Raw genomic sequence first — 24,046 nt, forward strand, 5'->3', positions numbered from 1 at the left:
TCTCTCCCTTTGCCCCTCTCCCCACTTACACACTTTCTCTCTCAAATAAATAAAGTCTTTTAAAACAAAAAGAGTAACATACTGTATATCCTTTTTTACTGAACAGTAAGCATATCTTAGAAATTGCTTCCTATCAGTAATTAGAGATCTTCCTCATTATTTTTTACAGTAGATGTTACTCCATTGTGTGGATTTACTGTAACTTATTTACCTGCTATGCTGTGTACTTAGGTTGTTCCAATATTTTGCATACTAATAGTGTGCAGTGAATAGCCTTGTAATGTGTATTTCTGCGTTTTTGGAGGTGTATTTTCAGGGCATATTGTTAGAAGAGAGATTATTAGGTCAAAAGCTAAGTGCATATGTGGTTTTGTTAGATACTGTCAAGTTTCCCTCCATGACCACTGTCCTAGTTTGCTTTTTCAACAGTATATGAGAACTTTTGTTTCCCCCAGGCTAGCCAACAGAATACCTTCTCCATATGTTTCAATTTTTGCCAGTCTGATAGATTGGAAATGGTATCTCAGTGCTATTTTAATATGTATTTCTTTAATTACAAATAAGTTTGAATATTTTTGTATATTCTTAATGTCCTTTTTTTTTTTTTTGGTGCTCGCGCGCGCACTTGTGTATGTGTGTGTGTGTGTGTGTGTGTATTGCCTTTTTATGTCTTGTTCTCATTGTTCCAATAGGTTTTTGGCCCATTTCCCTTTCAGTTTTTGAGTTTTTTAATAATAGAATTATTGATTTCTTCTCTGTAGTGTATACTGCAAATGTAAATGTTTTCTCACAGTTTGTCAGGTATCTTTTGACTTTATTTATACTATTTTTGCCCTGATGGTTTGTTGAAATTTTTATATAATATGATTTACCAATATTTTTTTGTGACATTAAAATTAAAGAGGAATTTACTCAGGTTTGTTTCCCTTCTAACACATGAAAGGTTTTTTCCCACCATCCCGCAGTGCCACCTTTAGTAAATCAAGTGTTTGTTTATGTGTAGGTCTGTTTCCAGATTCTCTGTTATATTCCACTGGTGTTTTTGCCTGTCCCATGCTAATACCACATTTTCTTTAATGCTGTAGCTTTGTAAGAATACGAAGAAGTTGTGGTAGCTAATGGACTCAGTCTCCTCACTATGTTCTTCTTTAGGAGAGAATCTTTGATATTTTTGTTCTTTTGCTTTCCCATGTATATTTTATAATGAGTTTATTAAGTTTCTCAGATTCTGTCAGGATTATTAACATTGCATTAAATATATTCAACATTGAGATTTCCTATCCATGAACATGATGCGTTCTCTCATTTCATTTATTTAGGGCTTCCCTTCCTCACTTCCTCCTTTTTGCATTTTTGTTCGTGAGAGAAGTTGACCTATACAGTTCCTTTTTTGTACTATCAACATTGCATTTTTTAAAGAAAATAAACTTTTTTTTTTTTTAGAACTGTTTTAGGTTTCCAGATATTTGGGCAGAAAATAGAGAGTTCCCATATATCTCCTCTCTTTCAGCACATAGTTTCTTCTGTTATTATTACCTAGCTCTTAGGTTTTTAGGTAGACATAAGTTTTTCACTCATTTGGGTAAATACCAAGGAGTGTGGTGCTGGATCATATGGTAAGAATATGTTTAGTTTTATAAGAAACTGCCAAACTGTTCTTCTACATTTTATATTTCTACCAGTAATGAATGACAGTTCTTGTTGCTCCACATTCTCACTAACATTCTTTGGTATCAGTGTTTTGGATTTGGCCATATTCTGATAGGTGTATAGTGGTATCTCATTTGAATATTCATTTCCCTAGTGGCTTGTGATGTTGAGCATCTTTTTTTATGCTTACTTGCCATATATATCCTTAGCGAGATGTCTGTTTAGGTCTTTGGCCATTTTTTAATTAGGTTGCTTATTTTCTTATTGTTGAGATTTTAAAAGTTCTTTAATATTTTGGGTAAAAGTCCTCTTGCAAATGTTTTTCCCTGGTCTCTTACTTGTCTTTTCGTTCTTTCTTGATCAACATTGCTTTTTCATATCTGAGTGTCAAGAGTTATGCTGATTTGTTAAAATATAAATATTCTTTCTATTTTCTGGAAAAATTTGTGTATGATTACAATTAATTTTCTCTTAAATGTTTGGTAGAATTTGCTGAAGAATCCATCTAGACCTTTTGCTTTCTTTGGGAAGATCGTTAAAAATTTTTACAGTAGGGGGACGCCTAGGTGGCTCAGTGGGTTAAAGCCTCTGCCTTCGGCTCAGGTCATGAACCCAGGGTCCTGGGATGGAGCCCCACATCGGGCTCTCTGCTCGGCAGGGAGCCTGCTTCCCCCTCTCTCTCTCTGCCTGCCTCTCTGCCTACTTGTGATCTCTGTCAAATAAATAAATAAAATCTTAAAAAAAAATTTTTTTTTACGGTAGGAAAAGTAAGATACTCTGTTTTTTTCTTAGGTCAGTTTTAGTTCACTGTATTTTTCTGGAAGTTTTTCTAGTCTCAGTTTTCAAACTTGTTGGTGTAAGGGGGTTTATGATATCCTCTTATTTTTTAGTATATGTAGGCTGTGTTCTCTGTGTTATTCCTGATACTGTTTGTGCTTTATCTTTTATTTGTCAGTCTCATTAGGGATTTATCAATTTAATTATTCTTTTAGAAGAAACCATTTTTAATCTTTCAGTCCTATCTAGTGTATATTTTCGATTCATGAATTTCAGCTTATTTTGTTCTATTTTCTTTGGGTTTAATTTAGTGGTATTTTTCTAATTTCTTGAGATGGTTGCTAACTGACTGATTTTCAGCATTTCTTTCTTTCTTTTTTTTTTTTTAAAGATTTTATTTATTTACCAGAGAGAGAGAGAACACACAAGCAGGCAGAGAGGCAGGCAGAGGCAGCGAGAGAAGCAGGCTCCGTGCTGAGCAAGGAACCCGATGCGGGACTCGATCCCAGGACCCTGGGATCATGACCTGAGCCGAAGGCAGCGGCCTAACCAACTGAGCCACACAGGCGTCCCAGCATTTCTTTTTTGACATACACAGTTTAGGTTATAAGTTTTTGTCTAAGTTGGATTTAGCTATATCTTACAAGTTTTGATATATTGTTATTTTGTTATCTAGTTAAAAATATTTGATACTTTCCTTTGGGATGTCCTTTCTGTCCTATAAGTTATTTATTGATGTATTTCTATCATTTTAAACATGGAGATTTTCTGGTAATTCTTATGTTCTTGACTTCTAACTGAATTGTTGTGTTTGCATTCTCATTTTCCCTAGTAGTTGATATATCAGATGCAGTTTCTCTGAGAAGTAGGATTTTATGTAAATCAGCTTTAAAGATACTGTAAATTTTGGGGCACCTGGGTAGCAAAGCCTGTTAAGCAACTGACTCTTGACTTCAACTCAGGTCATGATCTGTACTGGACTTGAAGCCTGCTTAAGATCCTTTCTATCCCTCTCCCTCTGCCCACCCCCGCAACCACTGCTCTGCTTGGATGTTCATGCTCTCTGTCTTAAAAACAAATAAACAAACAAGCTGCACTTTTTTTTTTCAGGATATTTTATTGCAGTTGAAAGGCATATCTATTAGCAAGTATTGTAATTATGGGCTATAGACCGAGTAGTTAATTTTGAGTTATTTAGCTTATTTTTATTTTAAAAAGATTCCCTTTCCTTTTTAAAATTTTTGATTGGAAGCAATTATAGACTCAGTTTCCTTTTAAAACTTTTTTTAATATCTGATATATCATTAGATTATGGTGAATGAGGTCCTTTTAAATAATGTTCATTAAAAAAAAATAATGTTCATTTTATTACCTGACAAGTTTTATTTTTCCTTTATGTGAGAAACTTTTCTGGAAATAACTTTATGGCATTCTTTCCAGGATAGGTATTTGTTAATATTGTATTTGGGAATTTGAAGCAAAATGAACATTAGTCTTACCTGTGTTTACCTTTTCAAAAACTCTTAATAGGTCCATCCCTGATTCTCCTGCCCACATGCCTTATTGCTCTCTTACCGCTGATTGCTGTCTTATTGCTACTTTCCTCTTTTTTTTTTTTTTCCCCTTAAGTAGGCTCTGTCCTCAGCCTGGAGCCTAACTGGGGACTGAATTCATGACCCTGAGATCAAGAGTCAGATGTTTGACCAACTGAGCCACCCAGGTGCCCTGCTGTTTCCCTCTTTGATAGCCACACCACAGAAGTATTTAGTTACAAGCAAATATTTTAGGAGTTGCTATCATTTGTATAAAGGTTATGTTAATGTTCATGTAACTTAAGGGCAAAGCAATTATTTAGTACTAAATGAATCAGGTTTTCTATTTTAACATATACATATGAATGCACTTATCAGTGCTGAATTAATGCCCTACTCTGGGGATTTAAAATGTGTGATTTTGCTTTATTATATGCAAGTACCTCATCACCATAAAATGGTCTATTATTTGACAACAATTATGTATACCATTTGGTAAAAAAATTTTTTGAAATGTAAAAATGGTTAAAGAAATGTCCCATCTTAAAAGTGTTTTCAGAGTGTTAATTATTTTGTGCATAGCAGGCATTTAGATTATGGTACATATTAAAACCCACTCAGTTGATGGTGGTAATATAATCTGTGGTAAGTAATAATAGGTATATGAATGAGAGAGAACAGTATTTAAAAAGTGAAACATGTATATGCTACATAATTGATATATTAAAGAAATTTCTTGTTTAAGGAAAGGTAGCTATTAGATAGGCAAGTTGGAGGAAGAGGCGCACACTAAATGGTATATTGGCAAGCTTCCTGAAATGCATATGCATAGTAATTAGAAGCATATTGATTTTTAAATGTCAGCCAGCTTTTATTCTCTTCTTTATCTAGCATCTTTATTTGTATGAACAGTGACTATTCTTACTTCTAAAGGGGGTTTATTAAGGTTTTTGTGAACATTTGTTATATAGGAAATAAATTACCACTGCTATATATAACTAACATTAAATTGTGGTGCTGGCAATGATTTGTGAGATTTAATTTCTTATATGTTAAGACTAAGAAATTCTCCATTTCACAGTTGAGATTTAGAGAAATTGCCTATGCTTTCTACTTACATTCGGTGAACAAATGCCTTTAGTCCTGTTTATGACCTTCAACAACATGCTAAAATGAATTACTGCAAGTATCACTTATATTCCAAAATTAAGTAGCTTTTTGCTAACTTGGTTTGATCAAGATTGCGTTTATCAGCTATTAACATTCTTTCAGTAGCCTTTAATGCTTTATAAGCCTTTAAAGAATGTCGAGGAGCAGAGAATGTTCCTGGGAGATTGAATGTCTATCTACCTTATTTCATAAAATCTAATGTGCTTTGAGAGTGTGCTTTCTTAGTCTTCCTAGACTGAGTCAATGGAAACAGTGATTAAAAGATACCATAGAATATCAGAGGCATCCGGTTTTCAGAGAAGTTAAAATGTGAAGAAATTCATATCCTGGAATTACTGAAGTAGAATTTTTGAAGTCACTAACTATAAATTTAAACGGATGGCTGTGATAATCTTGTGTTCTGATTTTTTATGATTAGACCAATATGGTATCCTGAGAAATTTCCATAGGATTGTTTTGAGTTTGTAGTCTTTTCTTCACTTTAAATACTACTCAGTGTTTCATTTTCAGATTCATGCAATAGAATTATACAGTCATCCTTGAGATCATTTTTTTACCTGCTGTAAAATGCTATTAATTTTCATTACCTAGACTCTGAGGAGATATGTTTTGGCCTGGTTCCTGTAAGCAAGGGGTATAGGCAAGGTTTTTTCATATTCTTTATGTACACTAAGTTTAAGAAGGGAGTTAGTGTCCATTGAGAAAAGATCTATGATAAAAGAAAAATGAGATAATCATAAGAATGTTTATGTTCTTCTCATACCCTGTACCACTATACGCTCCACAATTCTGGTTCAAATGATGCTGTTTCTTCATTCACATTGTTTAATGCAGTCAGGAATGATAGATCTTTTTTAAGTGGAAATAGGAAGGGAAGGACGATTCCTAGAAGGTAACTTATTATTTTTTTAACCCTCTGTATGGTTTGCTTTTTATTTTCATGTGTATTTTTTTATAAGAACTAAGTACACCTTATAGAAATATGACTTCATATTGCTTATAAAGTAAAGATATGACATTTGACATTCTTCGTAGTTTATTCCAGACTTCCTTTGGGTTTTCATCTTCAACTAAATTATCCCTCACTCTAGCCATACTTGTCTACTTTTTGTCTCAGATCTTCTACATTTTCACGACTTGTTTAAATTTCTCCCTTTGCCTTACCCACCCTTTAAGACTGAACCAAATCTCACCTATTTGAACTTTTCCAGCTCCCTTGATAGCAAGTAACTTTTACTCCACTATTTTGAAGTGGCAAATACATATATATTGCCCTTATCAGAGACCACCTTTTGGTAGCATTCTTTATTTATGTGTCTGGTTTTCCTTTATATTTTTGGGACTGAGTTATTTAGGTTTGTATTATCTCCTATAGAACATAGTATAGGTGTACAATGAGTGTTTCTTGAATTTAATCCTTACAGATTTTTAAATACATGCATTACTTCTTTTAGTTTTTTTCCCAGAGATACTATGTAGTAATTTTGCCAGAATTACTAATATGTTAGACTATTCTACATCTAAGTTTCCATTCTCAGCATTTACTACTATTTTCTGAAGTGTAAGAATTTTTCTTGAATCATTACATTGTATACTGGAAACTAATGTAACACTGTATGTTAATTATACTTGAATAAAAAAACAAACAAAAAAGAGAAGTACCCTCCTGTGACAACCTATTTCCAAATTAGTTAAAAAAAGGATTATTCCTCAGCTATCTCATAGAGCAAAAGACAAGAATAACTGCAAAGATAGCTTTTTCACAGTTATCTATTTGGTATACAAATTATGATTATACGAGCTTCTTATATAAGGAAGAGTGTTTTCAAAATAATATGGTTTTGTTTTGTTTTGTTTTGTTTTGTAGCTTACTTCCTCAGAATGTTGGTCTGCTCTATGTTGGAGGTTATGAAAGACCCTTTGCACAAATCAAGGTATGATTGTTCATTTTCTAGTTTATTTTTCTTAGATGTAGCTCACTTGTCCAGAACCCATCAAAAACCTGCAAATAACCATCAATATATCAAAAATATTATGAATGTGAATTACTGATTTCATTTGCTTTTGCATATCCCTCTTGAACAAGTAATTCAGTTTTACAGAGGATTATTTAATTTATTTATTTAGTATTTTAAGATTTTATTTATTTGAGAGAGAGCAAGAACAAGCAAGAGAGAGAACACGAGCAGGTGGGAGAGGCACAGGGATAAGCGAGAAGCAAGCTCCACGCTGAGCAGGGGGCCTGATGCAGGACTCTATCCCAGGACTCTGGGATCATGACCTGAGCTGATGGCAGACACTTAAACAACTGACCCACCCAGGCGCGCAAGAATTGATTATTTTAATATTCTTGCCCATAGTAATGAGTTGAATTTGTCCAAAGCACTATTTAATGTGTACAGTTTGATAAATTTTGATATGCTTAGACTTGTGAAACCATCACTACAGTCAGCATAGTAAACATATTCATTACCTCCGGAAGTTTTCTTGTGCCTCTTTGAAATTCCTCACTCCTGCCCTTTTTACCCTTCCAGTCCCCAGGGGACCTCTAATCTGATTTGTGTCATTATAGATTAATTTGCGTTTTCTAGAATTTTATATAAATGGAATTATACAGTATTTGCCTTGTCTCTCTCTCTCCCTCTCCCCTCTCTCAGCCTCTTTAATACAGCATAATTATTTTGAGATTCATCCATGTTGTTGCACTTACCAATAATTCATTGTTTTTAATGCTGAGTAGTATTCCGTTGTGTTAGAACATAGCTTCTTTATCTTTTCACCTGTTGATGGACATTTCGGTTGTTTCTGCTTTCTGGCTACTACGAACACTTGTATACAAGTCTCTGCAGGGATATATCCTTTAGTTTCTCTTGGGTAAATACCTAAATTGGCAATGGCTGGGTTAAATTGCAGTTGTATGTTTAACTTTTTAAGAAACAACCAAACTATTTACCCACCAGTAGGGTGTGACAGTGCTAGTTCCTCCATATCCTGGTATGGCCCATCTTTTTTTTAAGTTTAGTCATTCTTATGGGTACATAGTGGTATTTCACTGCAGTTTTAGTTTGCATTTCTGTTATGCCTAATAATGTTGAACATCGTCTCATGTGCTTATTTTTCATCTGTACATCTCTAGTGGTGTGTGTTCAAATCTTGCCTTTTTTTGAATGAAGTTTTCATGTTTTTACTCGAGTTGTGACATTCTTATATCTGGTTGTTAAGTCCTTTATCAGATATGTGATTTGCTCCTTTTTTTCCCCCCCAGCAATGGCTTCTCTTTTCCTTGTCTTAACAGGGTTCTCAAAGAGCAGAACTTGTTAATGCTGATGTTTAGTTTATTAGTTTTTTCCCATGCCTCATGCTTTTGGTATTGATCTAAGAAATGTTTGCCTAACCAAAGTCACAGAGATTTTTCTCCTTCGTATTGTAGAATCTTTATAGTTTTATGTTTAACATTTTGGTTTAATATTTATGAGTTAATTTTTGAATATGATTCAAAATTCAAGATATAGAGGAATGCTGAGCCCCCTGCTTTTTGGGCCATGGATATCTACTTGTTGTAAAACCATTTTTATTGTTATTTAATTTATTTTTTTAATTGCATGTTGTCCTTGTTAGTATATGTGTTGCTGAAGCAAGCACTAAAACCATTTTTTAAAAGCTATCCTTTCCACCCTTGAATTGCCTTTGCATCTTTGTTGAAAATCAATGACTATATGTATGTGAATCTATTTCTGGACTCTTTATTCTTTTCCATTTATCTGCATCTATCCCTCCACCAGTACCACAATATCTTGATTATTGTGTCTTAGTAATAAGTCATGGACACAGATAAGATAAATCCTCAAACTTTTTCCTTTTCGAAGTTGCTTTGGCTAATTAACTTCCTTTAATTTTCGTACACATTTTAGAAACATCTTGTCAATTTCTCCAAAAATGTCACTGGAATTTTGACTTGGATTATGTTAAATCTATAGATCAATTTGAAGAGAAGTGACATCTTAACAATATTGAATATTTTAATTCATGAAAACCACATTTTTTCAATTTGTTTAGATTTTTAATAGCTCTCAATAATATTTTGACTCAGTGTATTGGCCTTGTACATTTTTAAGAGATTTATCAGTAAGTATTTTATATTTGTGATGTCATAAAAATATTTTTTAACACTTTTATAAAGACTTATTTGTGTAATTTCTGTATTAGTAAATATAGGGAAAAGTTTTAAGTGAAGTATAATTAACATACAATAGTATATTACTTTCAGGTGTACAATATAATGATTCACCTTTGCTATACATAACTCAGTGCTTATCAAGATAAGTGTACTCCTAGTCCCCTTAATCTGTTTCACTCATTCTTCTGCTAGCCCACTTCCCCTCTGGCAACCACCAGTTCTCTGGATTTAAGAGTCTGGGTTTTTGTTTGTTTGTTTGTTTGTTTTTTAAAGATTTTATTTATTTATTTGACAGACAGAAATCACAAGTAGGCAGAGAGGCAGGCAGAGAGAGAGGGGGAGGCAGGCTCCCCGCCAAGCAGAGAGCCTGATGTGGGGCTCAGTCCCAGGACCCTGAGATCATGACCTGAGCTAAAGGCAGAGGCTTAACGCACTGAGCCACCCAGGTGCCCCTGTTTCTTTTTTTATTCATTTGTTTCTTAAATTCCAGATATGAATGAAATCATATGGTATTTGTCTTTCTCTGACTTATTTCACTTAGCATAATGCCTTCTAGGTGCACCCATGTTGTTGCAGATGGCAAGATCTCATTCATTATATGGCTGAGTAATATTCCAGTTTGTGTATGTGGGTGTGTGTGTGTCACATTTTCTTTATCCATTCATCTGTTGATGGGCACTTAGGTTCCTTTCATATCTTGGCTATTGTAAATAATGCTGCAATAAACATAGGAGTGCATATATCCTTTTGAGTGAGTATTTTTGTTTTCTTTGGGTAGATACCTGGTAGTGGAATTATTGGATCATATGGCGATAATATCTTTAAATTTTTGAGGAACTTCCACACTGCTTTCCATTGTGGCTACATCAATTCACATTTTCACCAGCAGTGCAAAAGTGTTCCCTTTTTTCTACATCCTCACCAACACTTGTTATTTCTTATCTTTTTGAGTCTAGTCATTCTGACAGGGGTAAGGTGATAGATAGCTCATTGTAGTTTTGATTTGTCTTTCCCTGATAGTTAGTGATGTTGAGCATCTTTTCATGTGTCTTTTAGCCATTTATATGTCTTCTTTCGAAAAATGTCTATTCAGGGCGGATTTTTTTTGGATTTTTTGGATTTTTTTTTTTTTTTTTTGGTATCGTAGAAGTTCTTTATATATTTTGGGTATTAACCCCTTATTTTATATATTATTTTCTAATATCTTCTCCCATATAGTAGGTTGCCTTTTTGATTTATTGATGGTTTCCTTTGCTGTGCATAAGCTTGTTATTTTGGTGTAGTCCCTATCAAAATACTGACAGTGTTTTTCATAGAACTAGAACAAAAATACTATGTATGGAATGTATGGATCACAGAAGACCCCGAATAGCCAAAGCAATCCAGAAGAAGAAGAAGAAAGCTGGAGGTATCGCAATCTCAGATTTTAAGATATACTACAAATCTGTAGTAATCAAAACAGGATAGTACTAGCACAAAAGTGGACACATAGATCAGTGCAGCAGAATAGAGAGCCCAGAAATAAACCCATGCTTATATGATCAGTTAATCTATGACAGAGGAGGCAAGAATATACAGTGGGGAAAAGAGTGTCTCTTCAACAGATGGTACTAGACAGCTACATTGCAGAGTAATGAAACTAGACCACTGTCTCACTCAAGACACACAAAAAAACTCAAAGTGGATTAAAGACCTAATATGACACCTGAAGGCATAAAAGTCTTAGGAGAAACATAGGCAGTAATTTCTTTGACACTGACTATAGAAACATTTTTCTAGATATAAAAATATTTTTTATTTCAATTTCTGATTGTTCATTGCTAGTATATAAAGATTCAGTTTTTATGTGTTTACTTTAAATCCTGCAATTTTACTATACTCAATTATTAGTGCTAGTATTTTTTTTTTTAAGATTTCATAGGATTTTCTACAGAAATGATTACATCATCAGCTAATAAAGATAGTTTTCCCTTCTTCCTTTCTGATCTGGATGCCTTTTATTGCTTTCTCTTGCTTCCCTACATTGACTAAAATCTGCAGTACAGAGTTAAATAAAAATGGTGAGAACAGACCATCCATGCCTTGCTCATGATCTTAGAGAGAAAGCATTCAATCTTTTATCAAAAATTGTTTTTATAGTAATAGTACTTAAGGATTGAATCCTAGATTCCATTTCTCAAATGGAATGATATTATGAACCTTCAAAGTAGTTAATAAAAAGGACAGTTTGAGTTCATCCTTTTTTTGTTATAACTTTTTGTTAAGTTTTCTGACAGGCCTGTGAAATTTGTATTATGTTTTTTGTTTAGTTCTCTGATTTTTCTTCACATTTATTTCTTGGCTGTATAAGTTTTCTCTTCCACTTGAGGGGTGTGAGTTTAAATTCCTTTCTACCAGCATACATGACATGTATTTTTATGCTTTGAAAAACAAGGATTTTTCAGAATAGACTGAGCCTGAATGAGACATATAAGATATTTATTATTGAGGAGGTTTAGTAACATTATTGACATTTTTTAATTTAAAAAAATCTTATTTTAGTTACTGTAGCTTTAGCACCTCTTTAAATACCTCCACTAATTTAGTTTAAATCAAAATGCTCTCAAAAGTTCACCATCAGGATCTTAACTTGTGGACCCTCTTAAACTTTTCTAATTTCTTAAGTAGTGACAAGCATTCAGATACATATGCTTTCTTCTATTTTTAATATCCCTGGAACACAAGTTGGCAAAGATTTCTTCATAGACCTCACTCTCTATCTTGTTCACCTAATTCAGCAGTATAGCCAGGAATCCTAATAAGTTTCTGCAGGAACATTTTGAAAGCCTAATTTTTTTCTGTCCATTGGTTTGGAAAATCCTGTTTTTCCTTATTAGAACTGAAATAACTAAAAAGTGAGAGGTTTATATTATATATTTAGGGACAGGAACAATGTGTGTGTGTGTGTGTGTGTGTGAGAGAGAGAGAGAGAGAGAGAAAGAGAGAGAGAGATGTTTCAAAAACATAATCTAAGTATACATATGAAGTTAATTACTCCTTCACTCACCTGATTTATTGACATGACATTTTCTTTATCCAGGACTTTCCTAACAAGCTCAGTGACATAGGTCAATCCTTTGTCAACCCATTATCTTTTATTTATTTATTAAAAAATTGTTTTTAAATTTGAATTCTGTTAGCCTGTATATAGTACATCATAAATTTTTGTTGTAGTGTTCAACAGTTCATTAGTTGTGTATAACACCCAGTGCTCATCACATCATGTGCCCTCCTTAATGCCCATCACCCAACCCTTTATGCCTGGATAATCAACTTAATGGAAGAAGGTGCATTAAGGGCGCCTGGGTGGTTCAGATGGTTAAGCATCTGCCTTTGGCTCAGGTCATGATCCCAGGGTCCTGGAATCAAGCCCCACATCAGGCTCCCAGCTCAGTGGGAAGCCTGCTTCTCCCTCTCCCACTCCCCCTGCTTGTGTTTCCTTGCTCACTGTGTCTCTCTCTGTCAAATAAATAAGTAAAATCTTAAAAAAAGAAAAGAAAAAGGTGCCTTATTTTAGGGCACCTTTTCCTTTTGATGTTACTGTGAGAAAGTGTGAAAAAGGTTTCTCTCGTAAACTGTGAAAGGATTTCTTTATCTTTATTAGTTATTGAAGTTCCTTCATAATTCTTATGATTCTTATGAAAATGCTATATTGATCCTTACCTAAGTAGAATACTTATAAGTTAATTGGAAAACAATAAAAGAATCATAGTTTAAATGCTTGAGATTAGTAAGGTTCACTTCCTCCCTTGCTTTGTACCTGACTTGTTTTGGACATGAAATAACAGTACTTGTTATGTTCATCTTACTCCCACTAAACTAATGATACTATGTTGTATAGCATAGATAGCAGATATAACCTTTAATAAATGGAAACTGCTTTGATTTCCCTAAGAGCATACTGGTTGATTTTTTTTTTGTTTTGTTTTGTTATGTAAGATAGGAAACCGTTCACTTGAATATTTAGGAAAGAGAATTCTTACTCATTAACATAATGCAACTAAGTTTGAGTGACTTGGTGGTTAGAGGTTCTTTTTGTTAGAGACTTGTTACAGTTGTGTTTCAAAAAAGCAGCTTCATTTTATAAAGATGCAAAAGAGAAGGATAAGAACACAAAATGGGTATAGATATTTAGACAAATGTTAAATGAATTCAGAAATTTGCTATAGCATGACAAGAGATATCTATACTATAAATGAATAGCATGACTCCATTATAACCATTCTTTTTTAAACATTTTTTTAATTAATGTATAATGTATCATTTGTTTCAGGGGTACAGGTCTGTGATTCATCAGTCTTACACAATTCACAGCACTCACTATAGTACATACCCTCTCCAATGTCCATCACCCAGCCACCCCATCCCTCCACCCCTCTCCACTCCAGCAACCCTCAATTTGTTTCCTGAGATTGAGTCTCTTATGGTTTGTCTCCCTTCCTGGTCCCATCTTGTTTCATTTTCCCCTTCCTTCCTCTATGATGCTCTGTCTTGTTTCTCAAATTCCTCATATCAGTGAGATCATATGATAAATGTCTTTCCCTGATTGACTTATTTCGCTTAGCATAATACCTTCTAGTTCCGTCCATGTTGTTGCGAATGGCAAGATTTTACTTTTTGATGGCTGCATAGTATTTCATTGTAGACACATACCACATCTTCTTTATCCGTTCATTTGCTGATAGACATCTAGGCTCTTTCCATAGTTTGGCTATTCTGGACGCTACTGCTATAAACATTGGGGTGCATGTGCCCCTTCAGATCACTACATTTGTATCTTTAGTGTAAATACCCAGTAGAGTGATTGCTGGTTCATAGGGTAGCTCTATTTTCAACTTTTTGAGGCTTTCCATACTGTTTCCAGAGTGGCTACAGCAGCTTGCATTCCTACCAACAGTGTAGGAGGGTTCCCCTTTCCTGCATCCTCACCAACATCTGTCGTCTCCTGACTTGTTAATTTTAGCCATTCTGACTGGTGTGAGGTGGTATCTCATTGTGCTTTTGATTTATATTTCCCTGATGCCAAGTGATGTTTAGTACTTTTTCATGTGTCTGTCAGCCATTTGGATGTCGACTTTTCAGAAATGTCTGTTCATGTCTTTTGCCCCTTTCTTGATTGGATTGTTTGTTCTTTGGGTTTTTAGTTTGATAAGTTCCTTATAGATTTTGGATACTAGCCCTCTGTCTGAAAGGCCATTTGCAAATATCTTCTCTCATTCCATCGGTTGTCTTTTGGTTATGTTGACTGTGTCCTTTGCTGTGCAAAAGCTTTTTATCTTGATGAAGTCCCAATAGTTCCTTTTTGCCCTTGCTTCCCTTGCCTTTGGCGATGTTTCTAGGAAGAAATTGCTGTGGCTGAGGTGGAAGAGGTTCCCGCCTGTGTTCTCCTCAAGGATTTTGATGGATTCCTGTCTCACATTGAGGTCTTTCATCAATTTTGAGTCTATTTTTGTATGTGGTTTAAGGAAACTGTCCAGTTTCATTCTTCTGCATGTGACTATCCGATTTTCCCAACACCATTTGTTGAAGAGACTGTCTTTTTTCCATTGGACATTCTTTCCTGCTTTGGCAAAGATTAGTTGACCATAGAGTTGAGGGTCTATATCTGGGCTCTCTATTCTGTTCTATTGGTCTATATGTCTGTTTTTGTGCGAGTACCTTATTGTCTTGATGATGACAGTTTTGTAATAGAGCTTGAAGTCTGGAATTGTGATGCCACCAGCTTTGGTTTTCTTTTTCAACATTCCTCTGGCTATTTGGGGTCTTTTCTGGTTCCATACAAATTTTAGTATTGTTTGTTCCATCTCCATGAAAAAAGTTGATGGTGTTCTGAAAGAAATTGCATTAAATGTGTAGATTGCTCTAGGTAGTGTAGACATTTTCACAATATTTGTTCTTCCAATCCATGAACATGGAATGTTTTTCCATTTCTTGTGTCTTCCTCGGTTTCTGTAGTTTTCTGAGTACAGATTCTTTGCCTCTTCGGTTAGATTTATTCCTAAGTATTTTTGGTTTGGGGTGCAATTGTAAATGGGATTGATTATTTAATTTCTCTTTCTTCTGTCTAGTCGTTGGTGTATAGAAATACAGGTGATTTCTATGCATTGACTTTATATCATGCCAACTTTACTGAATCCCTCTATGAGTTCTATCAGTGTTGAGGTGGAGTCTTTTGGGTTTTCCATATAAGGTATCATGTCATCTGCAAAGAGTGAGAGTTTGACTTCTTCTTCACCAATTCAGGTGTCTTTTATTTCTTTTTATTGTCTGACTGCTAAGGCTAGGACTTCTAGTACTACATTGAACAGCAGTGGTGAGAGTGGACATCCCTGTCATGTTCCTGACCTCAGGAGAAAAACTGTCCGTTTTTCCCCAGTGAGAATGATATTTGCTGTGGGTATTTCAGAGATGACTTTTACAATATTTAGGTATGTACCCTCTATCCCTATGCTATGAAGAGTTTTGATCAAGAAAGGATACTTTACTTTGTCAGATGCTTTTTCTGCATCTATTGAGAATATCATATGGTTCTTGTTCTTTCTTTTATTAATGTATTATATCACATTGATTGATTTGCAGATGTTGAACCAACCTGGCAGCACAGGAATAAATCCTACTTGTTGTGGTGAATAATCCTTTTAATGTACTGTTGGATCCTCTTTGCTGGTATTTTGGTGAGAATTTTTGCATCCGTATTCATCAGGGATATTGATCTGTAATTCTCCTTTTTGATGGGATCTTTGTCTGGTTTTGGGATCAGGGTAATGCTGGCCTCATAAAATAAGTTTGGAAGTTTTCCTTCCATTTCTATTTTTTGGAACAGTTTCAGGAGAATAGGTATAAATACTTTAAATGTTTGGTAGAATTCCCCTGGGAAGCCATCTGGCCCTGGGCTCTTGTTTGTTGGGAGATTTTTGATGACTGCTTCAATTTCCTTACTGGTTATGAGTCTGTTCAGGTTTTCTATTTTTTCCTGGTTCAGTTTTGGTAGTTTGGTAGTACCTCTATAAGAATGTAACCATTTCTTCCAGATTGTCAAATTTGCTGGTGTATAGTTGCTTATAATATGTTCTTATAATTGTTTGTATTTATTTGATGTTGGTTGTGATCTCTCCTCTTTCATTCATGATTTTATTAATTTAGGTCCTTTTTCTTTTCTTTTCGGTAAGCCTGGCCAGCAGTTTATCAATCTTATTAATTCTTTCAAAGAACCAGCTCCTAGTGTCATTGATCTGTTCCGCTGTTCTTTTGGTTTCTAGTTGATTGATTTTTGCTCTGATCTTTATTATTTCTCTTCTTCTGCTGGGTTTAGGCTTTATTTGCTGTTCTTTCTCCAGGCTCCTTTAGGTGTAGGGTTAGGTTGTGTATTTGAGACTTTCTTGTTTCTTGGGAAAGGCTTGTATTGCTATATACTGTTCTCTCAGCCTTTGCTGTACCCTAAAGATTTTGAACAGTTGTGTTTTCATTTTCATGTTTCCATGAATTTTATAAATTCTTCTTTAATTTCCTGGTTAACCCATTCATTCTTTGGTAGGATGCTCTTTAGCCTCCAGGTATTTGGGTTCTTTCTAACTTTCCTCTTGTTATTGAGTTCTATTTCAAAGCATTGTGGTCTGAAAATATGCAGGGAATGATCCCCATCTTTTTGTTCCAGTTGAGACCTGATTTGTAACCCAGGATGTGATCTATTCTGGAGACTGTTCCATGTGCACTAGAGAAGAATGTGTATTCTGTTGCTTTGGGGTGGAATGTTCTGGAAATATCTGTGAAGTCCTTCTAGTCCAGTGTGTCATTTAAAACCTTTATTTCCTTGTTGATCTTTTGCTTAGATAATCTGTCCATTTCGGGGGGGGCGGTTAAAGTCCCCTACTATTATTGTATTATTTCAATGTGTTTCTTTGATTTTGTTACTAATCGGTTTATATAATTGGCTGCTTCCATGTTAGGGGCATAGATATTTTAAATTGTTAAATCTTCTTGTTGGATAGACTTTTTAAATAAGTGTCCTTCCTCATCTCTTATTATACTCTTATTATTGTCTTTGGTTTAAAATCTATTTTTTCTGGTATAAGGATTGCCTCCCCAGCTTTCTTTTGATGTCCATTAGCATGATAAATAGTTTTCCATCCCCTCACTTTAAATATGGAGGTGTCTTTGGGTCTGAAATGAGTCTCTTGCAGACAGCATTATCAGTGCGTCTTATTTTTTTATCCAATCTGATAACCCCGTGTCTTTTGATTGGGACATTTAGAGTAACCATTTACATTCAGGGTAACCATTGAAAGATAGGAATTTAGTGCCATTGTACTGCCTGTAAGGTGACTGTTACTGTATACTATCTCTGTTCCTTTCTGGTCTGTTACTTTTGGGCTCTCTCTTTGCTTAGAGGACCTCTTTCAATATTTCCTGTAAGGCTGGTTTGGTGTTTGCAAGTTCTTTTAGTTTTTGTTTGTCCTGGAAGTTTTTGTTTTAATCTCTCCTTCTATTTTCAATAACTGTCTAGCTGGATATAGTATTCTTGGCTGCATATTTTTCTCTTTTAGTGCTCTGAATATATCATTCCAGTCCTTTCTGGCCAGTCAGGTCTCTGTGGATAGGTCTGCTGCCAATCTAATGTTTCTTCTGTTGTAGGTTACAGACCCCTTCTCCTGAGTTGCTTTCAGGATTTTCTCTTTGTTGAGGCTTGTAAGTTTTACTATTAGATGATGGTGTTGACCTATATTTATTGATTTTGAGAGGGGTTCTCTGTGCCTCCTGGATTTTGATGCCTGTTTCCTTCCCCAAATTAGGGAAGTTCTCTGCTGTATTTGCTCCACTATACCTTCTGCCCCCCCTCTCTGTCTTCTTCTTCTGGGATCCCAATTATTCTAGTATTTTTTCATCTTACGGTATCACTTATCTCTCAGATTCTCCCCTTGTGACCCAATAGTTGTCTGTCTGTGTTTTTCTCAGCTTCTTTTTTCTGCATTATTTGGTCTTCTGTATCACCAATTCTCTCTTCTGCCTCATTTATCCTAGCAGTTAGAGACTCAGTTTTTTATTGTACCTCGTTAATAGCCTTTTTTATTTCAATTTGGTTAGATTTTAGTTCTTTTATTTCTCCAGAAAGGGATTCTCTAGTATCTTCTGTGCTTTTTTCCAGCCCAGCTACTATCTTTATAATCATTCTGAACTGTAGTTCCAACATCTTACCAATGTCTGTATTGATTAGGTCCCTTGTAGTCAGTACTGCCTCTTGTTCTACTTTTTGAGGGGTTTTTCCATTTTGTGATTTTGTCCAGAGAAGAATACAAAAAGCTAAAAAGTAACAATGACCCTAGGAAAATATACACAAAACAAATCAGAAGAGACCCAAGACAGGGGGAAAGGAAAGGGGGGGTGGGATATGATCAGGCTGCTGAATAAAACAGAGCCACACACTAGATTTGGGATGTATTTTGGTCTGTTAGAAGAAACTTCCTCCCAATATTTTAAAGAAGGAAAAACTTACATATATATAAAAATAAGGTAAATATGGTGAAGGCATGGAATATGACTGTAAAGATGAAAATTAAAAAAAGATTTTAAAAAAGGAATTGATAAGAAGTTGGTTTAAAAAAGAAAGAAAAAAAAAGAAGAAAAAGGAGAGAATGTGATCAGGCGGAGACTAGAACAAAGCCATACACTAGATTAAGGTATATTTTGTTCTATTACCTGAAACTGTGTCCCAAAATTTTAAAGAAAGAAAAACTTATATATATTAAAAAAATAAGGTTAAGAACAATGAAGGGATAAAATATGAGTGTAAAAATGAAAACTAAAAAAGATTTTAAGAAAGGAATTGGTAAAATGTTGGTTGAAAAAGAAAAGAAGAAAAAAAACAGAAAAAGAAATAGAAAATTTTAAAAATTAACTTTGAAAGACTAAAGGATCATGAGGAAAAAGACATGAATTCTATGTGCTGTATTCTGGTAACGCTGGAGGTTTGCAGTTCTCATTGATAGGTAAACTTGTCTTGGCTGGATATTCTTGCTGATCTTATGGGGGAGGGGTCTGTTGCAGTGATTATCAAATGTCTTTGCCCAGATGGAATTGCACTGCCCCTGCCAGGGGCCAGGCTAAGCAATCTGCTTGGGTTTGTTCTTGGTAGCTTTCATCTCCTAAATGCTTTCCCTACAGCTTTGGAGGGTGAGAATGAAAATGGTGGCCTCCCGTTCTCCGGCCCCAGAGAACTTGGGGCTCCATTCCTCAGTGAGCCCTCAGAGAAAAGCAGTCAGTCCCTCCTATCTCCCTGGTTTGTGGCTGCTCTCTGTGCTCACCTGGCCTGTTACCGAGCGTTTCTATCCCTGGCACATGACCCCATTTGGAGTTTCCAAACCCAGCAGATTCCTGTGCTGTGCTCCCGTGCTACTCCTGCTGGGGGAGGAAGAAGAGTCTGTCCTTGATCTGCCACTTGTGGGGTCCCTGCTTAAAGAGTGGTGGCCCAGCTGTGCCCAGGATCACGGTTTATGGCAATCCCAAGCGAGAGCCCACTCCTTGCCTCTGTCTTTGCTGTTGGCTTCCCCACTCTGATACTTGGGAACTCTGCCAATCTACGACACCCCTGGTATTTCTGTGACCCTGAGGGTCCTGAGACCACACTGTCCCAACGAGGGTTCCACCCCTGCTTAGCCACTAAAGCAACGTCCCCCAGTGGAGCAGACTTATAAAAAGTTCTGATTTTGTGCTCCGCTGTTCTCTCACTTGCTGGGAGCCAGCTGACTGAGGCTCCCTCCCCTCATAGCTCTCTTCCAAAATATTGCCTTGGATTCACTTCTTCACACATCCTACCTTCTAGAAAGTGGTTGCTTTTCTTTTCATCTAATTGCTACTGTTCTTTTCTATCATCTCCTGTTGAGTTTGTAGGTGTTCAGAATGGCTTGATAACTATCTAGCTGAATTCCTGGGACCTGCCAAAATTTAGGTCTTCTACTTCTCCACCATCTTGCTCCTCTGCATTACAACCATTCTTACATATACACTCTTCCATTATTACCCACCTTTTCTAATTTTCTAATTTCTTATCCAAGCCCTAAAGACACAAATATGACAACACGATTTTATTAAATAGTCTTAGACTAGTACATCTTCATTCTTGTTTCAGGTTTCAGTGTTTTTAGGGGAAATTATTCCAACTTAGCTTTATCTCTTAGCATCTTCCATACGTCATCTTGCTCAGTCCTTTTGTATGCAACTTTCGCCCAAGGCAATGACTCTCTTCTTAGATCATTAATTACTTTCAGAATCCTTGAATGCTATGTACTCTCTCTCTAGAAAAATACGTGCACTTCTACTGGTAATATCGGAGGGCTCATGGACCCTCTTTAAGGGCATTTAAGGGCCCCAAATTAAGAACCTTAAAAAGTGAATAAAATGTGTTTTTCTAAATTTGGCAATCAATTAGCCAAATGGGTATTGAAAACATAAATTTAAGTTTTTAGGGGAAGTTGGTCACCTGAAGAACTTGATTTTAAACATAAGCGATTATCTCTTGTTTCATCCTAAAATAAAACTAATAAACTAAATAAAAGTGATCATTTTATAAAATGAGTTGTCATGCAGAGTCAGAAAGAAATTGCCTCACATATCCATTGCTAATGTTTTGTGCTATAAATGAAGCAGATTTCACCCTTATTCAAAACTAACTTCTTTTAACTTTATTGAGATTAAGGTTCTAAATGTACTAGGCTCTATGTGACTTAAGTTTTCTTAAGAGATATAGTTCATTATACCTTCATATGCAGTCTTTGAAATTAAAAAGGGAGCTTTGATTAAAGTAAAATTTTACTTAATTCTTACTTGTATGCTTTCAAGCTGTCAGAAGTTTCTCAGAAGGCCCTATTTGGGGGCAGGAGATGGTATTTCAATATATCTTCACATAATACCTTTATATTAATTGTGTGTATATAAATTCTGTTATTCCTAGCTTATTTTTATAGACATGTTCAAGTTTAAATGATAGTTTACATTTTATGAGTATTATTCTGTTTTGTTTTCTGGAGCATCTCACAATCCAATAAAAATCTTAATGCTATTCTTATAGGCTTCTAGTCCTTGAGGCTCCACTTAGCAGCCAGAATCCATAAAACCAAGAAGGACTGAAGCCTGTCAACATCACTTTTAATCAACTCAGGGGTTTTTATGGAGAGACTCAAGGCCATAGGGCTGTCCCTTCCTGCAGGGGTTGGTATTCGTTGCCTCTTTCAGTTCTGACAGCCCAAGAGGTTTGAGAGGCTGTGAGGCTGAGTCAGAACCAGTTTCCACTTTGACACTGCAGAATGGCTCAGAAATGTCCTCTATATTTTAACTATGAATTCAATGTAGCATCTGTGTGTGAAAAGTAAGCAATATAACCATTAGTCTGAGGCACTTATTTTATGATCAGTACAGCTCAATTATTCCCTGCCTCAGATCCTGGTCCCATTCTTGCTGAGGACCTGGGTGCCATTTGTCACAGTCTCATTCTCTAAGCTTTCTGAGCTTGAAGCTTTAAAAATCTCTTTACAGCCAAGGAAATACAGTATTGGTGTTTGCATTCATATGCATATGCAATAGATGTAAAGAAATAGTGATCTCTTCTTCATTTTTGAAATCATATTTGGAACTTCATACCATTCCCTCAGACTTTTTTGTATTAAAAAAAGTGGAATATTTTTTCTTTAAGGTATATTGAGTTCAGATTGTCATTTGTTACTGACACACATTTTTGAGATGGCTAATAGCTTGTAGGTTTTAATTTTTAGGGTAGATTAAATTTAAAGGTAGGTTAAATTCTATTTTTTAAAAATTTTTCAGTGTTCCAAGATTCATTGTTTATGCACCACACCCAGTGCTCCATGCAATACGTGCCCTCCTTAATACCTACCACCAGGCTCACTCATCCCCCAACCCCCCTCCCCTGCAAAACCCTCAGTTTGTTTCTCAGAGTCTCACAGTCTCTCATGGTTCGTCTCCCCCTCTGATTTCCCCCAATTCACTCTTCCTTTCCTTCTCCTAATGTCCTCCACATTATTTCTTATGTTCCACAAGTAAATGAAATCATATGATAATTGACTTTCTCTGCTTGACTTACTTCACTCATCATAATCTCCTCCAGTCCCGTCCCTGTTGGTACAAAAGTTGAGTATTCATCCTTTCTGATGGAGGCGTAATATTCTATTGTATATATGAACCATATCTTCTTTATTCATTTGTCCATTGAAGGGCATCTTGGTTCTTTCCACAGTTTGGTGATTGTGGCCACTGCTGCTATGAACATTGTAGTACATACGGCCCTTCTTTTCAATGCATCTGTATCTTGGGGGTAAATACCCAGTAGTGCAATTGCAGGGTCATAAGGTAGCTCTATTTTTAATTTCTTAAGGAATCTCCACACTGTTTTCCAAAGTGGCTGCACCAGCTTGCATTCCCACCAAAAGTGTAAGAGGGTTCTCTTTTTCTCCACATCCTTTCCAACGCTTGTTGTTTCTTGTTTTGTTAATTTTGGCCATTCTAACTAGTGTAAGGTGGTATTTCAATGTGGTTTTGATTTGAATTTCCCTGATGGCTAATGATTATGAACATTTTTTCATGTCTCTGTTAACCATTTGTATGTCTTCTTTGGAGAAGTGTCTGTACATGTCTTCTGCCCATTTTCTGACATGATTATCTGCTTTTTGGGTGTTGAGTTTGAGGAGTTCTTTATAGATCTTGGATATCAGCCCTTTGTCTGTAGTGTCATTTGTGAATATCTTCTCCCATTCCGTGTGTTGCCTTTTTGTTTTGTTGACTGTTTCCTTTGCTGTGCAGAAACTTTTTATCTTGATGAGGTCCCAAAAGTTCATTTTTGCTTTTGTTTCCTTTGCCTTTTGGAGACATACATTAAATTTAAAGGTAAAGTATTTGTTTGGGGATTCTCAGTTATGAAAAGACTGAAAAACACTAGGAAAACTGATTTGACCTCTTTACTGACCGACGATCTTTTAGAAAATATTTGAATTTAGGAAATAAGTAATATATTTATTAGATCAACACTTTTTACTAAAAGAAAATATTTAGCATACATATTTTAAATTTCTAAAATATCTAGAATATTACATCAGATAAAGATACAGTCCTTAGAACTGACTCTTTTAGTTTAGTGGTTTCCAGACTTTTGACCATGACCTGTAGGAAGGTAAGAAATATATTTCCATTGAGATCCTCTACACATACATGTATTTATACACACACAGGGTAAACCAAAATTTCAAAAGCATGATGCGATAGCTGTTATTTTCCATTCTCTTCTGTTTATTTTTCTGTTGATTTCGTTTTTAAATGCCGGTCTTCACCCACTAAATTAACTTCTCTCTTGGAAGATGGGTCACGACTCAGTTTGGCAAGCATTGCTGCAGAGTAGGACTTGTCCAGCTAATGCTGCTTTGCGCTTCTGCTAGGAGACCGCCACACTGACGCAATGCAGATGGTAATGAGGATGCTTACCTGCCTGAGTTGATGACAGCCCTCTGACTGGCTCTGGAGGGTGAAGAAAATGAGAAGATGCCATAATTGCTGGGAAGAGGGAGGAGGAAAGCATAAGAAAAGATAAATGAGAAATGAATTAAGATGTTTTATGGAGCCAAGTAAAGCTATTTTCTGTTTTAAAAAAAAAGTTCTAATTCTCAAGAACAGAAGGGAGCCTTCCACGCCTACTCGGTCTTCC

General features: G+C 35.5%; 1 protein-coding gene across 3 annotated transcripts in view; it reads left to right on the forward strand.

Moving 5' to 3' along the window:
- Positions 1 to 24,046, forward strand: part of RNGTT (RNA guanylyltransferase and 5'-phosphatase) — a 328,397-nt gene that overhangs the window by 258,449 nt on the left and 45,902 nt on the right. For all 3 annotated transcript variants that reach the window (XM_080807179.1, XM_080807180.1, XM_080807181.1), the window contains one exon: positions 6,997 to 7,063. In XM_080807179.1, the coding sequence (XP_080663305.1) occupies positions 6,997 to 7,063 (67 nt within the window). The remainder of the gene's footprint in view (positions 1 to 6,996; positions 7,064 to 24,046) is intronic.

This window comes from Martes martes, assembly GCF_963455335.1.
Source record: "Martes martes genome assembly, chromosome: 6".
Lineage (NCBI taxonomy): Eukaryota > Metazoa > Chordata > Mammalia > Carnivora > Mustelidae > Martes > Martes martes.